General features: G+C 41.5%; 1 protein-coding gene across 13 annotated transcripts in view; it reads left to right on the forward strand.

The window, feature by feature from the left end:
• ptprua (protein tyrosine phosphatase receptor type Ua) overlaps positions 1 to 17,995 on the forward strand; it is a 206,771-nt gene that overhangs the window by 123,213 nt on the left and 65,563 nt on the right. For all 13 annotated transcript variants that reach the window (XM_061059292.1, XM_061059280.1, XM_061059282.1 and 10 more), the window contains exons 6-9: positions 3,493 to 3,664; positions 5,771 to 6,064; positions 12,694 to 13,014; positions 17,405 to 17,514. In XM_061059292.1, coding sequence (XP_060915275.1) covers positions 3,493 to 3,664; positions 5,771 to 6,064; positions 12,694 to 13,014; positions 17,405 to 17,514 — 897 coding nt within the window. The remainder of the gene's footprint in view (positions 1 to 3,492; positions 3,665 to 5,770; positions 6,065 to 12,693; positions 13,015 to 17,404; positions 17,515 to 17,995) is intronic.

The raw sequence follows: 17,995 nt of genomic DNA on the forward strand, positions 1-17,995 counted from the left end.
CCTACTCACTCTAACATTTTAACTGTAATTACACTGTCCTACATTTCATTTATTTTATTGTATGCTGATTTTATCCATCGTTGTTTTTTAAATGTTGATTGTTGTACAGTGTCCTTGTGTGTCTTGAAAGGCGCTTATAAATACAATTTATTATTATCATTATTATTATTATTATCATTATTATTATTATCTGTGTATGAATGGGATTACTTACTGATGATGGTCACTTTACATAGCAGCCTCTACCATCAGTGTGTGAATGTGTAGGTTGGACCTGCTGTGTAAAAGCACTCAGAAGAATAGAAATATACAAGCTCAAGTCCATTCACCATGTACAACTGAATGCTGAACAAGCAACTTGTTAATTACCGCAGGTAGACACTCCCTAAAGCAATGCCCTGCCTTATCGTCTAATCTACTCTAAATGGAACCATCATGTACCTTATGGAAATCATGCTGTATTGTGAAAACCTGAAACCAGCAATTGAGACAAAAAAATAATTTGAAAAATGTATAGGGGCAATATTAGATGGCGATTTCCTCAAAGACTCCTACAATCAGGTTTTACCCCAACCAGCGGAGACACCCCGTGCTGGCCATTCAAGGGGAAACGTTTTTAAGACACATTGGCCTTGTATTTTGCAGGCTCTACATCCACTTCTGATGTACAGCATTCGAAAAGCACAACACTTAATCACCCGTGGAGTCACCTATGCCTACTTGTTATAGGTTTTAAAGCAATAAGGGACCATTATGTTAACAGTAGGTGTCATTTCATTGTTATTTGATAAATAATGCAGTAGGTGTGTGACTCCGAGTTTGTGCTTTAATGGTTTTGTTGTTGCAGGGAAATGAGTCATCGGAGGCTTTGGGAACGTTATGAAGTGTGTTCCTCTGCTTTTTTGCCGCTTTTTTAGATTGTTATGGCATTTAGCTTACTAAAGCCCCTAAAGTAATTTCTCTCATCCACCATCTGAAAATAGTTTCTTAGTTTGCGTATGAGCTAATATTAGTCTTCAAAAAAAAAAAAAAAAAAAAAATCCATCCCCGAATGCCTCCACTCTTCCTCTGGCCTTCATGCCTGCACATCTAAGTGCTTTTGAAACGACGGCAGCAGGGAGAAGGCGCTTTGCAAATGAGATCTCACTATACTTGGTGATCCATCCCTTGTGTTTCCTCCCCGATTTTTATTTCACACACCCCTCTCTTTCTCATCTCGGAACTGAAGCCTTTGAAGATCATTGGCATGTGAAAGAGCCATTTTTATCAGTGTGAGAGTTTGCGGCTTTGTTGACGGAGCTACACACACTTACACACACACACACACACAGAAAAGGCGCACACAAACAATACAAGGCTCATGCTTTGTAATTTGACAGTACGCTGCAATGCAAATCAACACTCACTCTGACTCCTCCCTACTCTACTCATTAAGCCAAGAAACCTGGTAAGAGCATAAACTAGAGATATATCACAAACCATTAGTGCCTTCTGTTGCTCCATTTGTTGTTCAGGGCTCGTTTGATCATCAACACCGACTCTGTTAATTGCGGCTCCCTCTTTGATCTCTCCAGACCACTCTGGATCCACTCTTCTCCGCTCTTTCTTCTATTTAGGTAGTCTAAACAAATTGTTAGCATAATGTTTCTTCATCAATTAGCATCACATTTCCTGCTGCTGTCCTCTGGTACAAATTGCAGACGGCCTGTCTCAGATGCTATTTACATCGTTAACAGACCTAATTCAGTTTTATATCCAACTCTTAATGAGTGACGCAAAGCCTGTCAGACAGGGATGGAGGCAATATGAGCTACTAGATGCATGTGTTTTATTTTCTTTTATGTAAGATAGTATTGAGGTGACTGAATAAAAAAAAAATTCAGTACTTAATCACGATCATTTATTTTGTGTCCGTCTGTCTTGTAATCTCAGTATGCTTCATAATTACGTAAAACCATGCATGTGTTGTATTACGACGTTATGTAAAAGAGGTGACTGTGCTAAGGCCCGGTTGGTCCTGTAGCAGTGTGAGTGCAGCTGGGGGATGGGGGACGCAATCATGCTTAAGCACGGTACAGCAGGAGACAGCTTCAGAGTGCTTATTCTGTGAAATACAGTGTTTAGTTGTATTTTGTTTTGAAAAGATGACACTGTATCACACAAAGAAAAATGCAGGAGTGCATATGCACTGACATGCATTAATCCCGGTCAATGAGACAGCATGTGCACGTTTCAGGAGAAGTTGCTCTCTCTGTTTCTTACAGGTCCTCGATGCTGTAAGTACTTCCCTTGTGAAGGTGTAGAACTGAGGTTGTCCCTTAGACCCGGGTCTTCCACAAAGTTGACTGGCCTGCAGTCAGTTGTCACCCATTCATCAAGTGCTGTTAAATTCTTCCATTTAGTTTTACCCACGGGTCTGTGGCAGCTCACACAATCCAAAGTTGTGCTCCGCTGGCTTTGCTGATTTGGTTGCCCTCCGACACCAGTCTCATTGGCTGCACCTGTATGTCTAAAGCCCGTAGGCGGTGGCTCAAACTCACTTTGGCGATATTTTAATTCTGTTTGACAAAAGATGATTTTTGCTTTTGGCTTGTCAACTCAGCCGTCTGGGAGATAAGTGAAATGTGCCATTCAGAATTCAGTGTCATTATTTTCTATCACTATTTTCCGGCCTTAAGAAGACACTGTGTTGGCTTAACTACGGTGCGGACAAATAGGGACAAATAGCATTTCATTTCCAACCTTGATCGCATCCCGATAAACGCATTAACTCTACCAGGCCTACGTGCTTTATTCTAAAAGAGTTACTTCCAAACTAGTCTTGTAAACATTAGAAGTAGCAAACAAATTTACAAAGTCCTCGGAGCTCTTATGAGGAAACGGATTATGTCGGAAACCAAAGCGAAAGTTAAAATGATTTAACATCTGTAGCTTCAGGCAGTTGTACCCAGCCACTGTACATCTAATTTTATGTTTTCTCACAGCCCCATCCTCCTAAACCAATTCAAACATGCAGCTGTCAAACCCACTTACGTGTAAAAAGCCTGAGCAGGGGACAGTTTACATAATAATCTGCTCATTCTGTGCGAGGGCTGCATATATTGCCACTCGCACCTGGAGCAGCTTATTGCGAGTGTTGGCCTCTGATTTCCTGTTTCACTGCTTGAGCCAATTGCCCGTGTGCCTGGAGCGCTCACACATTAGCATGGCGAGAGATGAGGAGATGTCAGCTCGAGCATCCATGCTGCAAACAGCAGCCCGGGAGGCCTTTGTCACCACCCTCACCAGCAAAAACACTATTGTTAGCGGTGACATTTATCACATATTTATTATCTTGCCATTCCATGAAGCTAATTCCAGCCCTCCTTTTGTCTTTCTGTCTGCCTCTCAGCCTGACGCCAGTTTTTAATCACTCGAATAGACTTCAGGTAAACATGTGTGGTTGGGTTGCTGTGCTTATGACTCTCCGTGTGCTCTTTATCTGACTGTCAGCGGAGAAACGGCATGCTGCTAGACACTCCCCTGCTGTCTCGGTTGAGCCACAAACGGCTAATGGCCACTTTCCAGGTGGAGGCGCAGCGTGGAGAGCAGGACCTCTACCGCTGTGTGACTCTGTCCCCCAGGGGAGCCACCGTCTCCAACTTTGGAGAACTCATTGTGAGAGGTAAGCAAGATTTAACAAATGAAACAACTAGTGTCTACAAGGGAAATTATGTTATTTCCTTCTACCATTTATAAGTCATTGCAAAGGTTGTCATGGTTTGAATCTAAATCACAAAACAATGGAAGGGAACCTCTGACAGAAATATAAAACAACACTTACTGCTTGCCTGCAGCTGCACATTTTCGAGACACCTCGATCAGACCTGGTGAGAATCTGGTGAGTTTGAAGAGAGTGATTTATAGGGTGTTCGATCTCTATTTACAGATTCTACATAAAATATAGAATTTTTCATCCAGTAGATGTCGCCCTTGAGCACCAGCATGACCAAATCAAACTGCTGTTTGGCCACACCTCCGCTATTCTGAAGCCTCCGCTCTCGTCCAGCGACACACCTCCAGCCCCTCTCCACTCATGTTTGCACAAAGGAGTTATCAATTAGAACACACCATACCTAAACACTATTAAGCTCAAGCGGCGGACAAAATTGTCCTTTGCTCGTGCTGCAATCACCTGTGGCCTGCATTGTTGTTAGCATGCTAATGTTAGCACTTTTTGGTTAACTCATAGATTCATATTGCACATAAATTGACACAGAATGACAGAGATCTAAAGATACTTACATGACATCCAAATAAGTAGTGAGTATGTTCTTCTTCTTTTCTCTCGTCCTTGACTAGAAGAGCTTTATACACAAGGCCGTCCTGTCCATTTTAACACGACGGGACAACAACACAGCCAGCTGGACTCGAGCTTCTCACTCATTGTAGACAATCATGACTCAGAGACATTTACAGAGGATATTCTTGATTTCTGCTTTATTAATGTGTAAGATGTCGCACATTCTTCCTTTGAGGACCGACTTGACAAAGCTTGACTTTTTACTTAATTTCAAATCTGCATCATGATGTTGTTATTTGAGCAAATGTAAACCCTTTAGATGCATGTAGATCACGAGAAAATGTGTTAATTTTTAAGAGTTAATGTGAGTGAGCAGCTGTGTAACTTATATTCTACTGCTGAACTCAGACTCAACAGATCGACGGGCGCTAATCCTGGAGGATGTTATGGACCAAGAAATGATGGTGTTTTACGTTGCAGACGTCAATGCTGCATGGAAAATGAAGTCTTGCCTGGAAGTCAATTAACGTTAACCGCTGGCTTCACCAGAATTACAGAGAAATGAACAATCGTTCCCAGAGGCAGATATCATCTATGAGACGTAGATAGATGATGTATGATTGCTGAGAGGTTGTTTTCACCTCAAAAAAAGGTTTACCTTTGAATAATACGAAGAATATAAATCACCGCCTGTCATTCCAAAAAAAAAAACAAGCCAAACAAGACGAATAAAGGGATTTAAATTTTTTACACATTCCTCATTTGAATGAACGAACAAGCTGTCACAATGTTTATTATGTTGTTTCATATTTTAGTCAATTACGTTATGAATCGCTCCTGCAGGTGTAATTGTTGTGCTGCCCACAGCCTCCTCTGCCCACACACACACACATACACACACACACACAATTCCATAACACATAATATCATGCAATGAATTAATTTTGATGTTTACCAAGTTGATAAGGGTTTTATTATCCATCAGGCCTGTTTTTTTTCTATGCAGAGGACATAATTAGTTATACAATTATTCATGCAAATAAGCTCTTATTCAGCATCATTAGAGTGGAAATTAAGTATTTAATGCTTTCAGGAATCTTTCTGTCCCTCTCTCTCTCTCTCTCTCTCTCTCTCTCTCTCTGTCTCTCTTTCCTCTTTCACCTTTCTTTCTCTTTCTCTCTCTCTCTCTCTCTGTCTCTCTCTTAAAGTCATGATTCAATGACAACATTGTTTTATGATTCAATGCTCTAACAGAACAAAAATAATGTTTTTGAAACTAGGAAGATAAAAGAGAAAGGCAATGGCATACATTTTGACCTCTACTTTGCTCAAATGCTTTGACTCTTTTATGCTTGAATTAACAATTGTTCTTTCAAGGACAAATCTAACATCTATTTTGTTGTTGTCTTTTTTATCCAAGAATACCGAAGCCTTGATTTCTATTAGGACTTTACTCAGGCAGTGTGATGACGTGATTCTTTGTTGCAGTGCCTCCAACACCGATCGCTCCCCCTCAGCTCCTGCGGGCAGGCCCCACCTATCTGATCATCCAGCTCAACACAAACTCCATCGTCGGGGACGGACCCGTCATTAGGCGGGAGATCCAATATCGGGCCAGTCTGTCCATGTGGACAGAGACGCATGGTGTGGGCTCGCTCACTTATAAGGTTTGGCATCTGGAGCCGGACACAGAGTACCGCATCAGTGTCCTGCTCACACGGCCTGGGGAGGGAGGGACAGGAGCACCCGGACCTCCTTTGATCAGCAGGACCAAGTGTGCAGGTGAGTCATAAAGCACTAAATCCTCCTCAAGTGATGCTACATAACATCTAAAGCCATGGATCTTATTAGACTGTTGGTAACTAACATAGAGACAGAGCTGCTCTGGCAGCAGAGATAATCACATTCAAATGTTGCTGGGTGCATTTATTACACTAACATCTGGTGAGACAGGCAAAAGAAGAAGAGGCTAATAATAGGAAGCCTACAACTCCTTTTTTGCCTTCACCTCTGCATTGAGGTATAGACAGGCCGGCCTGTCCTATAAGACCTAATATGAGCAGAGGCTAATGATAACTTCATCAATGCAACAGGTCATGAAATGATTTCTGCTAAAGATCATTTCATTGTTGTTGTTGTTGGGGTTTTTTCAGGAAATGTGCCAACGTGTTAAAAACGCTAATTGCAACATCCGAGGTGACATTTTGAAATGTTTATTATGTTGCACCAACTGTCCATTTCCCAACGATATTTAATTAAGAATAAATTAAATCAATGAAAGGAAACAAATCCTCAGATTTATGAAGCGGGAAAGACATTTCATTTCTCAAGAAATGGCTTAACCCCCTGAACCCAATCAACGTAATGTGCCTCAAAAGACTTTGCAGCATGACTCTGTACAAATGTATCATGTATATGTATCACATATTACTCGAATTCAGCTCTGTTATCTATTTCTTGATGGCTGTTTGTTTTCGTTCCATGCATGGTTACGTTGGACAGATTAGCTGATAATATCTTATGATGCATGATTATTTTGTCTTGGGGAAAATTAGCAAAACCTAAAAGCGAAGCCGAATAAAACTCACTGATTCTACAGCAGCATTTGCATCACTCGAAGCATACTGTTCCAAAAGTAGGCAGATAATATGGATATGACCTTCTCTTGCGTACATCAGCTTGGACCATGGAGCAGAATTCTTCCTCACATTCATTGTCCCCAGAGGATGAGCCATCCTTCCTCTGTTATACTTTTCTACCGCCATGAGGTTAGCTTGTGTTTTTCAAATCTGAAAATTCAACTAAATTCCAACTCATAATGAAGGTTCAAAGAATTCTTGAATAGTCCTGATAGAAGGATTAATAGAGCAGGGGACTTTTATGAAGTTGCTAGGGCACGATGTAAACTGACGACTGAAATTATCTGCACAGAAATAAGAAACAGTCGACCACCTGGTGATTCCTAGAGTTCATGGAAAGAGAAGAATCCTGTTTCCGGATGCTTTTTTTGCCTGCCTTGATGTTGTGAGATTTACCTGAGTTCTAAGTTTACATCAAACTCCTTTGATGCTTCACTCAACATCTTGTAGTTCGCCCGCAGCTACTTAGAACAAATGGAGTGTTTGTTTTGCAGCTAGGAAGTTGTGTGATGCTTTCTATTTATCCCTGGATTACCTCTGTTAAAAACACATATTTAAAGGAATCAAGTTCTGCTTTGTTTAAAGTCACATTTAGTAAGAAATGTGTTGTGTGGTTCCTGTGAAAAAAAGAAAATTCATGGTCACCTATTTGATAAATTCTTTGACTAACTTTAGTGGTAAAAACTGTCCGATAGTTAGTGGCTTTAACTTCTTAAAGGTCCAATATGTAAGATATTTACTTAATGCAATGATAAAATGACCTTACTACATAATCAGACATTAAGGAAACATGCTGTGTTGAAGTGCTGGCTTCTCTGACAACAATGCTGCAGCCAGTATGTCCTCCTCCTAAATGTTAAATCTGATGCAGAATGGTTTGTTTTTGTTTTTGACTAGAGAAGTAGGCGACGCCACGACACAGCCATTTTGCCCCTCGCCAGGCAAACTGCAAACCAACAGGTGTTGTAGCGATGGAATGGGTCAAGAGAACTGGCTCAGATACCCGGCCTAACAAGCCTCTGCATTTTTCTTATAAAGTCCACGAGCAGAAACGTGGTAAAACTGGGATAAATATTGGAGGTGCTTCTAAAAAATGGATAGGGGTTTGACTGCAGAGATCTTTCAAGATCGATGCAGAGCGGGCTAAACACTGAAGCTTCAGTGTCTGAGAAATCGTAACCTGCACTCTTGGGGGTTAGGGGTCGGGGGAAGACACGATATTGGTCATTTAAACATGAGGATTCTTTAGGAGTTGGAACAAAGAAGCACGATGAGCTTTCTCCAGAATTTATTGGCATTTTATTGATGAGAAAGTGAATAATCCGACTATGAAAATAAAGACCCTGAAATAATCATGAGTTTGTGTGCATGATTGAAGATTCATAGCTGACACTCAAAACACACTTGAGAGGATGACTGGTCAGAACTCGGCTGTAACACAAAGTTTCGTTGAAGAGCTTGTTGAGGTTCTCATGTCATGCTGGCAGATGACACGGTCCTCTGACTACCACTCAGCCGTGTTTTAGCCGCTGTGCTGTTCATCCGGTTGAAAACGGCGCCCCGCCACTCTGTCAAGTAGACAGCGTGACACCCCTGTCACCTGCCACACTCTTTGATCCACTCTCGTCAGTATCGCCCACTCTCCCACCTCCTGTCAAATCCCATAGCTCACATGTGAAGTTTTATCCCCCGGGGGGGCGAGAGCAGCAGACAGCAAGAGGACCCTGTGACACAAAACTCTGGATGAATTTGTCTTCCTAATGTGTCACAGAGAGCCATTTCTTTTAGCACACTGACTCCTCATTTTGGACAGTTGTGGAGTGTGACATTTCATACTTACTGGTGCGCAGGATTGCAGTCCCATGGGGGCCATTGTTGAGGGTGGCCAGTCACACAGAGGCACAGTTGCTAAATGAATGATGTGCCCATTTGCCTTTTTATGAAGTGTTCATGCTTTTTGGCATGGCTACGAAAAAGTGACATGGGTTTGAATGCCGATGTACAGAAATGTATCAGGGAATAAAAATGTCCAATAGCATTAAACACATTGATAAAAAGTTAAAAGTACCGTTATATATGAAATATAAGTGGCACTGGCATATAAGACGTGGTCTGTTATTGGGGGTCTCTCAAAGGAAATAAAAGGTTTACCTTGTCTTCCTTGATGGTTCCAATTGCATCGAGCAACGTCCACAATGTCGTGTTTTTGTGCAGCTAGTTCTACTACTGCCTGTTTTCACCATGTGGAGTTTGCAATCCTGCCAGCTACCGATTCAGTATTTGAGCTTACAGCCTTCCGTAATGTGGCAATGATGAATGGTCTTGAGCTTGAATAGTGGTTTTCTAGTCTTATGACTACTCAAAGCGCTTTTACACTGCAGGTCACACACCTACACATTCACACACTGATGGTAGAGGCTGCTGAGTAAAGTGACCATCAGAAGTAGCAACTAACCCCATTCATATGACACGGATGAAGCAGTGTGAGCAACTTGGAGTTAAGTGTTAAGTTGCCCAAGGACACATCAGACAAGTGGCTGCAGGAGCTGGGGATTGAACCCTCCACCATCTGCTTTAGAGACGACCGACTCTCCCAACTGGTAGGGGGAAGGCTGACATATGTGCCGGCTTTATTTTTTGAATAAAACCAGCTCTCCACAAAGTTTACTTACTTACTGAATACTACTGATTTTGTTGTTGAATGAATGATTATAACCTAATGAGGGAGAAAAACAGTCGATCCAACAGCCTTGTCTGCATCGTTATCTCTCCCAGCATGCTTTGCGCAGCGATGTGGGGTGAATTTTTAAATTTCAGGCGCGCCAGGTTGCGTGCAATGGGTAATAGTGGCAGCTGCCGTTGTGATCATGGCAGCGCTTGTCTGTGACGTGGCTTAATATAGATTAAGGGACCTCTAAGCATTTTGACCTGGCATATTGGATAAGATGACGCACAACCTTTTTAGATGAAAAAAAGTGCATCTTATACACCAAATTTAAATTGTTGCTCTGCAGATCTCTATATCTCCCACACATTCCTAAAGGAGGATGTTTGAGTTATCTGATTAAACTCCTATAATGCCAGAGCACATCAAGATAATTTAATTATCAGAGGTTACATTTCAAAAATTGATAACTGCAAAGACTCATTCACTATATGCATGTCATGAGTCAAAAGCCCATGTGGCTTCATTGGTAAGTATCGGGGTGTGCACTGGTAGTCAATCATAATTCCAGCATAGCTCCTGGCAGGGGGGGACAGACCTCAGTGGCAGCTCACTGAGGCAGCTGTTAAAGATGAGGAGGATGAGATGAAATGGGCAAACCCAAAGGGGCTCTCCCTCATTCATCTTTTTTGTGTGCTCATCTGTTGTGCGGCCTCCCTATCCCGTCTTCGCTCCCTCTGCCTCTGGCTAATCCCTCTGATTAGACTAATCAAGCTGAATGTCAGTTCCAGGCAGAACTGGTGGAGGACTGGCGGGTGGAAAGGACAGGACGGAGCCTGCTGTGGTGCTGCTGTAATGATGAGTAATGGTGTCTGAGCTGAAATTGCACATTCAGCCACCGGGCCGCTGGTGGCAGACCAGGTTTAAACCGGTTCAGACTGCTTTACTGAGCTGATATTTTTTGGGGAAAAAAAGTGACATCAAGAAAGTTTCTCTCAAGCTTGTTTACTGTGGCAGGATACAGATGTCACTGCCACTTCTATCTGTAAAGACAAATCTATGAATAAAGCATCTGTAGGAAAGGGGACATGATTTTTGGAGTCTGAAGTGTTTTGGTTTGTAGTAAAAGTAGATGTTGACCAATCATGTTTCAGCAGACTTTGATGGAATGCAGTCAAACCCTCTGGAGAGCAAAGGAGGTTAAACTGATTGGCGATGAAACCATCCGAGAACCCATCAGCTGACGTCTGCAACAATTTCAGCTTTTTATTGAAAGATATCTTGAAGAGTGTAAATAGAAAATACTTCTTCAACTCCATTCTTGTATCTAAAGTTGGTAGTTGAACTTGGACAACAGAAGAGTATGTTATCTGAAGATATTGGTCACGAGTTATTTAGATATCCACAGGCTATTGGCAGAAGTCCTGAATTATTGGCCGGTACCCAAAGTAGCTTAACCATTACATTAGAGATTGCTGCTGATTGACTGATGGTGATGGAAGGTTTTAGATGGTATTGGCTATGAGGAAACAAAACATGTTTCACCCTTTTGGTAAAGAACATTTGTTTTTCAAATCAGCAAGGACATTTATCTCTTGGTCTGGCTTCTGTCCCCTCAGAGCTGATGTCTCCTTAGTGACATTGCTGTGTTCTTTTACACAGCTATGTTTAGTGGAGCAGCAGACAGCTGTAGCTATCACCTCCGCAGTCCAGCCCTCCAGAATTCTTCAGCTCTTCACTGCTGGTCCATACCTTGCTGAAGGCTTTGCTGTCTTGGTTTATCTGATGTCAGTACACTTGACGATCCCGGCCATACTGCAGGACACAAATAACTCCCTGTGCACCTCAAACTGGACATTTGGCATGACAGGGACATGCAGATCTGCAATCCCGGCTTTCACACATGGCAGCACTAATTACACTAATTTACGATGTACTCTCTGCCAAGGCCGTGCACAAACCTGTGATTAAACCTCGTGTGAGGAGAGATGGGAATGTTGGATGTTGTGTTGTTTGCGCTTCCTTTAGGCAGTTTTATGTTTTTATGCTTTTATTGATTCACCTCTCTGTAACCCCAGTGTAAGCTTGTAAAGTCAGCTGCAACTGTTGCTGTCTCCTTTCCCCCCCGTCAGAATTTCTCTTTTATGCCGTACTGGGAAAGATTTTGAGGTGAAAAATACACTTGTCTTGCCAGCGAAAATCCCCAAACTCGGTAGAGAACATCATCTAATTCCTGTAAGAAAACATAAATTTGAAATTGTTTTTTCTGACCATACATCTGCTAATTTTGTATTTTTGCATCAACATCCCGTGGCATAAAAGTAGCCAGACATCTGCCTACCCAGTCACATCGTTATGGGGGATCCCATCATGACAGACTTAATGGGATATGTAGTCCCTCCAGCATGCCTTGGGTCCGTCCTTGGGTTTATTCCAAAAAGGATTAAACATCTGAAAAGGGTAGCATTCAAGGACTGTCTTAATTAAGAGTCAGAACCACCTCAACAGTTCGAAGTGGATGTTCTACCTTAAATCATCTCTTTTGAAAATCATCATGCTCATTGTTTCTAAAATACGAAACCCTGAGCAGGATTATAAAGTTTAATTTCTTGTATCCCTGAACTTTAGGTTGTATACAAGAAGTTGATGTAGCCCTCCTGGTTTAAATAAGGTGGCTAATTACTGGAACTAATTGCTAATGCTAATGTCAACTTGGAAATGCAATTCTGAGCAGCAGAAGCAATTCGGGGTTAAGGCTTTTAAAAATAGATTGTGATGAAGTTTTGCTAGAAGATTTCTTACTGAACAATGTAGAAAATATAGAAAAGTACAAATTAGATGTAAAAAAAACAAAAGAGTTTTAATGTTGATCAGAAGGCCTACCCATATTGGTAAATGGTGTCGTTTTTGAAAAACTGTGATTCTTTGCATCCTTATAGATTTAATTTGTTTAATGAAGCGCTGGCTTTTCCATTTTGAATAAAAAAGCTTAATCTCCCACAATTTAGATTTTTTTTTACTTTTTATTACCCTTGCCGGAACTTATAACTGAAGTGCACTTCAGTTTATAACTTTATAATGTGATCTCTTCTTTCTGTCTTTCACAGAGCCTATGCGTGCCTTGCGGGGTCTGACTGCTACAGAGATCCAGCCCCGTCAGCTCGCCCTTCAGTGGGAGCCTCTGGGCTACAACCTCACCCGCTGTCACACCTACACCTTGTCCCTGTGCTACCGGTACTCCATGCCAACAGGGGGCAGCGGAGGCAACAATGCCACCGTCAGAGAGTGCCTGTCTGTGGAACGGAACACGTCTCATTTCACCCTGAGAGACCTCCCGCCCTTCCGCTCAGTCCACGTCCGGCTGGCGTTGGCCAACCCCGAGGGCAAGAAGGAGAGCAGAGAGGTCACCTTCCAGACAGAGGAAGACAGTGAGTGGGCGAGTTTTTCTTTACTGATCAATAGAGTCACAGCTTGAGTAACCAGGGAAAAGAAAAACAAGAAGCTCGCCTCACAATGTATTTGAAGAAATGCCATTTTTTCTCAGACTTTACTGTCAGGGTGGAAACTCAAATGCTTAGAAAATGTTGCATTGCTGACATTTAGGTTGTAAGTCATTAAGATGTTATAATTTCACAGCTTCCTGATGATTATGAACTGCAAAGACAACTCAAATTAAAAAACAAACATGGAGCTAAAGGCCATATTTCAAGGCAAAAAAAAATGTATTTAGAAACCTATATCATTTGCTAATGCTGGCAGGATCTTTCTAGCTAATTGTATCATGTAACTCCAAGTCATTAAGCTTTGAGCCACTGCCTATCGAATGATGTTGTTAGGTTATTGGCTGATTACTTTTGTCCAAGCTTATAAGTTTCAAATATGTTATTTAAACGCACAGCATGTAAATTCCACAACAAGGGGGCTCTCATACAAAACAATAACAAAAGATGACGTCGAGGCTTGCAGGGAATCATGGGAGGGATTCTTTCTGCTACTCCATCCACCCACCCCCGATTAAACAAACTGTGGAGCAGAGTTGACCATAGTCAAGATGAATGGATGAAACCGACCTGAGGAAGAGAAAATGTTTACTGACGAGCTTAAGTATCCAAGTGTAATTAACATGACGTTTTTATCACAGCAGCACATACAGCAACAGTACGGCAGCTTTCAGTAGCAGTTACTGCTTCCTTATGTAGCGGTCTTTGATGCAACATCTGGTGTTTCCATGGCAACGATAAACATGCTGTCTCTGTCATTGAGGCCGCCATGAAAGACAAACGCCATTTCAACTATAAAATAAACAATTTCTCTGGCTTTGATTACTGTAATAGTTATTAGATGTAATGTAAGTACTCAGGAAAAAAAGTAACATTGATTAAGTCAATTTTTAATTAATTTAAGTATTTTAGGGGAACAATTCTATATAATACACCTCTAACCTGAAACATTTCCATATTTCCTTTCTGATTTTACCGAACAGGAAACAGAGCTAGGGATTCATTAACAAAGGATATAAAAAGACAAACTGACACTGACACAGGCTGCGTTTCAACACCTATTCACCCATATTATTGAGCATGCTAGGACATGATTTCATATGCCCCAATATTAGTCATACAGTATGTGTTATATTCCAAAAATACCAGGCAGTCCTTGGACACCTGGCTACATTCTGCAGTATTTTACTCAGCATGCTGTTTTGACTATTCTCTATCAAAAGAGCAGCGTTTATCTCCTAGGCAACCGTTACTTCAACAACATTCAGAGGTTGCATTATCTGTCGTAGATGTATCAGCCAGAGGGTCAAAGGATGTTGTAATAAAAAGTAGGTGCCTTTGTATGCAAACTCAATTCAAAATAAGAACATCATAGATTCAGCTTTAATGGGCACTGTAGTCGAAAGAAAAAGAATGCAATTTTCAAAACAGGGATATGATCGGACAGGCAGGTAAGAGGGACAGGTTGGAAAACACATAATAACAAAAGAAGTATAAAAGACTTATTCCACAAAGAAATGCAATAACCATGTTGTGAATGAACCCTTCAAACCTGCAGCATTATGAAACAGGGATGTGTTATTTTGTACGCACAGAGCCACTTATTGTCACATCAGCTCCTGCTTCAGAAATCGCTGAATTTCTAATTTTCTGTGCACGGTTCTTCATGCTCAGATAATTATTGTGCACTGCTCACACAAATCCATATCTTTAGTCATGTAGTTGCAGCAAAAAAAAAAACAACACAAATATTGACTCTCCAAAAAAAAGCTGGATCAGCATCACTAAATGGAAGCTGAGGCTTTTTAATAATGGCGACCAGTGGAACATTAATCAGCTGTGGTCACGGCCGCAAGCAAAACGGTAAAATGATTTTGCTTATCTCTGAATTAATATTTTCCTGTGTACATCAGCAGATTAGGCACTTTCTAATGCACATTCCCAGAGAAGGTGTCACACTTATTGTTAAATGGAATATGCAACAATAATTGAATGCAACTCTGGGACATTGTTGACCCGGTGGAGAGAGTGGGATGGAGTCACAGCTATGATATGAAATTGCCATGATTGATTTTATTGCATCTGTTTTTCTAGTATCTGCTGCTTAAAGAAATCTGTTTTGCATTCAATTTTATGGAAATACTTAAAAATATTAAATATGACAAAACAGACAGCACTTCCAATTATCTTCACCTAAACATTGCTGGCTTGTAGGCAGGAGATAATTGCATAATTGGAGTAACATGCAGGATGTAGCGCAGTTTTTAAAGAGGCAATTTCAAAATGTGTCAGTAAAAGAACCTGCCATGATTGGGTTTTTTTTTTTTTCTGCTCTTCTGGATATTTTGAATGTCAGCACTGATGGAAAGTGTTCTCTTTGAGCGGCTGAATGGAAGCCTGTCAGTCTGACAGTCTTCAATACTTATGTCACAAGAAGAGCCGCCATCACCCTCACAACTACGGTAATTGAGCCGCAGCCGGTGACAGCTCCTCTCACCTGCTTCCTATTGGGCTCAACAATCAAACCTGGGTGTAGTGCTTCGCTCACACGGTGTGTGTCTCTGCTGCTCGGACGAAACAGATTTGGCTGTCTGGATTGATGGGTACAGCAGGATTTTCTTCTTCTGTGCTTCGCCCCCTTCGGCTTCCTTCAGACGTTTCCCAACTACCTTTTTAAAAAATAGAGAGTAACAGGCAGTTATTTTTTAAAGCATTGGAATAGCAATAATGCTCGAGCACAAGACATGTTTTTGTTTTTGATAAGTACGATGCCAGTTTTTATCCGGCTCAATGAAGAGTTTGAAAAAGGTTCAAAGAAACTTTAGAAACATACCATTTATCATAAAGATGGAAAGAAAACAAAAAGGAATAAAGTTTCACCAAAAATTTTGAAACACGAGGAACACTTAATGCGTTTTTTTCATGTTATATAAATGACTCTATTTTTTAACATCTCATGTCTGAATATTGCCAGTAAGGAAGAAAAGAAGGCTCTCTTCTGCATAATATAAAAAATCACATAATCAGATGGCTGTTTTAAGTGTGATTGCTAGAACCAAAATGAAGAATCAAATACAAAATTAAAAGTAAGTGATTAGCAACCCACGCGCAGTAACAGCCTTCTACCAGGATGTTGTTTTTCCAATTTTCGCTGATTTTCTTATAAGAATTTTGCCTTCAGCATATGCTCATATTTTATAGCATATTTAAAGTTAGGGCTTCCAGCATTAAAGATTTGATTGTGACGGGTTTAAGGTCCAAAATTAATGCATAGATTTTTTTTAATCACATTATCCCACAGTGTTAATATTATGCTCAAACAGCAATACAGTCACCTGGCATTAGCCCGGGTTGTTGCCATGACTGGCTCTAGTGCCGGTTAATTGGCCTGCTCTATTACCTGGATGTAAACAAGCACAGTGAACGGATAGCATCTCACAGGAGCTAAATTAAGATAGAAAGTCTGTAGGGTGTTTCAGTTTAGACTGGCATATCGACCGGAGACATGAGTACCCACACTTAGCACAGGGATGTGGGTGTTAACTTGCTGGGAGATCCAAAGGCTGGCTGTGCTAGCACTGCTAAAGTTAGCCACATCCGGCTAACCAGATTACATTGATACTGAAACACACAGGCAACTTGTGTGCTTAATTTAGACTGTTTTGTTATCGTTTTCTTTCCCTTTGGCTAGTTGGTCGGTAGCAGTTTACAGTAATGGAGTAGGAAACCAGTGCCCAGGAACACCATTACAGAAGATGAGTTTTTTTGCTAATGCGCGTATCACAATGACGATGGAATTGCAATTTAATTGTGCAGCCCTACAGGGAATGGCTATTTATTCTCAGTGCTTCTTAAACAGGTTCCAAAAAAAAAAGGTACACTCCTTCAAGGAGATGCATCTCAATAAGCCAAAATTTGTGCAGAGAGACACTTAAGCAGTTCACAGGTTGGATTACTCTGCTGTTTTCTGTCAGTAAGGTGCTAAAGAAGAAAAATCTGCTGTCATCCTCTAAGACGCGGTGCTCTGTTATCAGACAGTAAAAGCCAGAATCTCAATTCATCCTGAGGGCTGGGAACAAGCCAGTCCACAGTTTCCTCTCATCACACAGCTCCCCCCCCCCCCCCCCCCCCCCCCCCGCTCTAAATCTGTGATCCAACTTTTTTTTTGGTCCTCCTCCTTCCCTCCTTGGCCTTGTGCCTTTTTCGCTCTGTCAAAGGTGTTTTTACCCCCCTGGTGTGTCTGTCCAACAGGCCATTAACTTGAGACCCAAACGGAGGGTTTTGTTTCAGGGAAGGTTGTTTTTCTCTCCTGCTGCAGTTCCTGGCGGCATCGCTCCAGAGTCCCTGACCTTCACCCCGCTCGATGACATGATCTTCCTCAAGTGGGAGGAGCCTGTAGAACCCAACGGTCTCATCACGCAGTACGAGGTAAGACGCTTTGTTAGTCACGCAACAGATAAATCCACAATCCACAAAGATACGGGCGCTTTCACATCACGCACTAATCCTCTGCAGGTGTGGGATGTTATTTTCTCCTTGCCGATATCTATTTTATTCTCTCTCCTTCAGAGTAATGACTCAAATGAAGGCAAAGTCTCCCCTGCTCCTCACTTTAAAGACTCCCCATCTGTGATTTCCCCCCGGCTTGTTTTTTTCTGTTTCTCGCCCAAACGCTGTTAGCACACATGAGCCTTAGCCACTAGAGTGAGGAGGACCCACTTTCCACAGTTCATGGGATTTACTGTACATGTTCATATGGTAATGAAGCTGAGGCCCAGACTTCAGGCTGTAATTACATGGGGGACAACCGCTCTAATTACTTATTTGCCTAAGAGATGCCTCCACAAGGGGGCACATTTAAATGTTTCTAATTAATTATTGATGGCCTTGAATCAACCCGTAGACCTCA

Source organism: Labrus mixtus, chromosome 16 (assembly GCF_963584025.1).
Source record: "Labrus mixtus chromosome 16, fLabMix1.1, whole genome shotgun sequence".
In the NCBI taxonomy this organism is placed as follows: domain Eukaryota; kingdom Metazoa; phylum Chordata; class Actinopteri; order Labriformes; family Labridae; genus Labrus; species Labrus mixtus.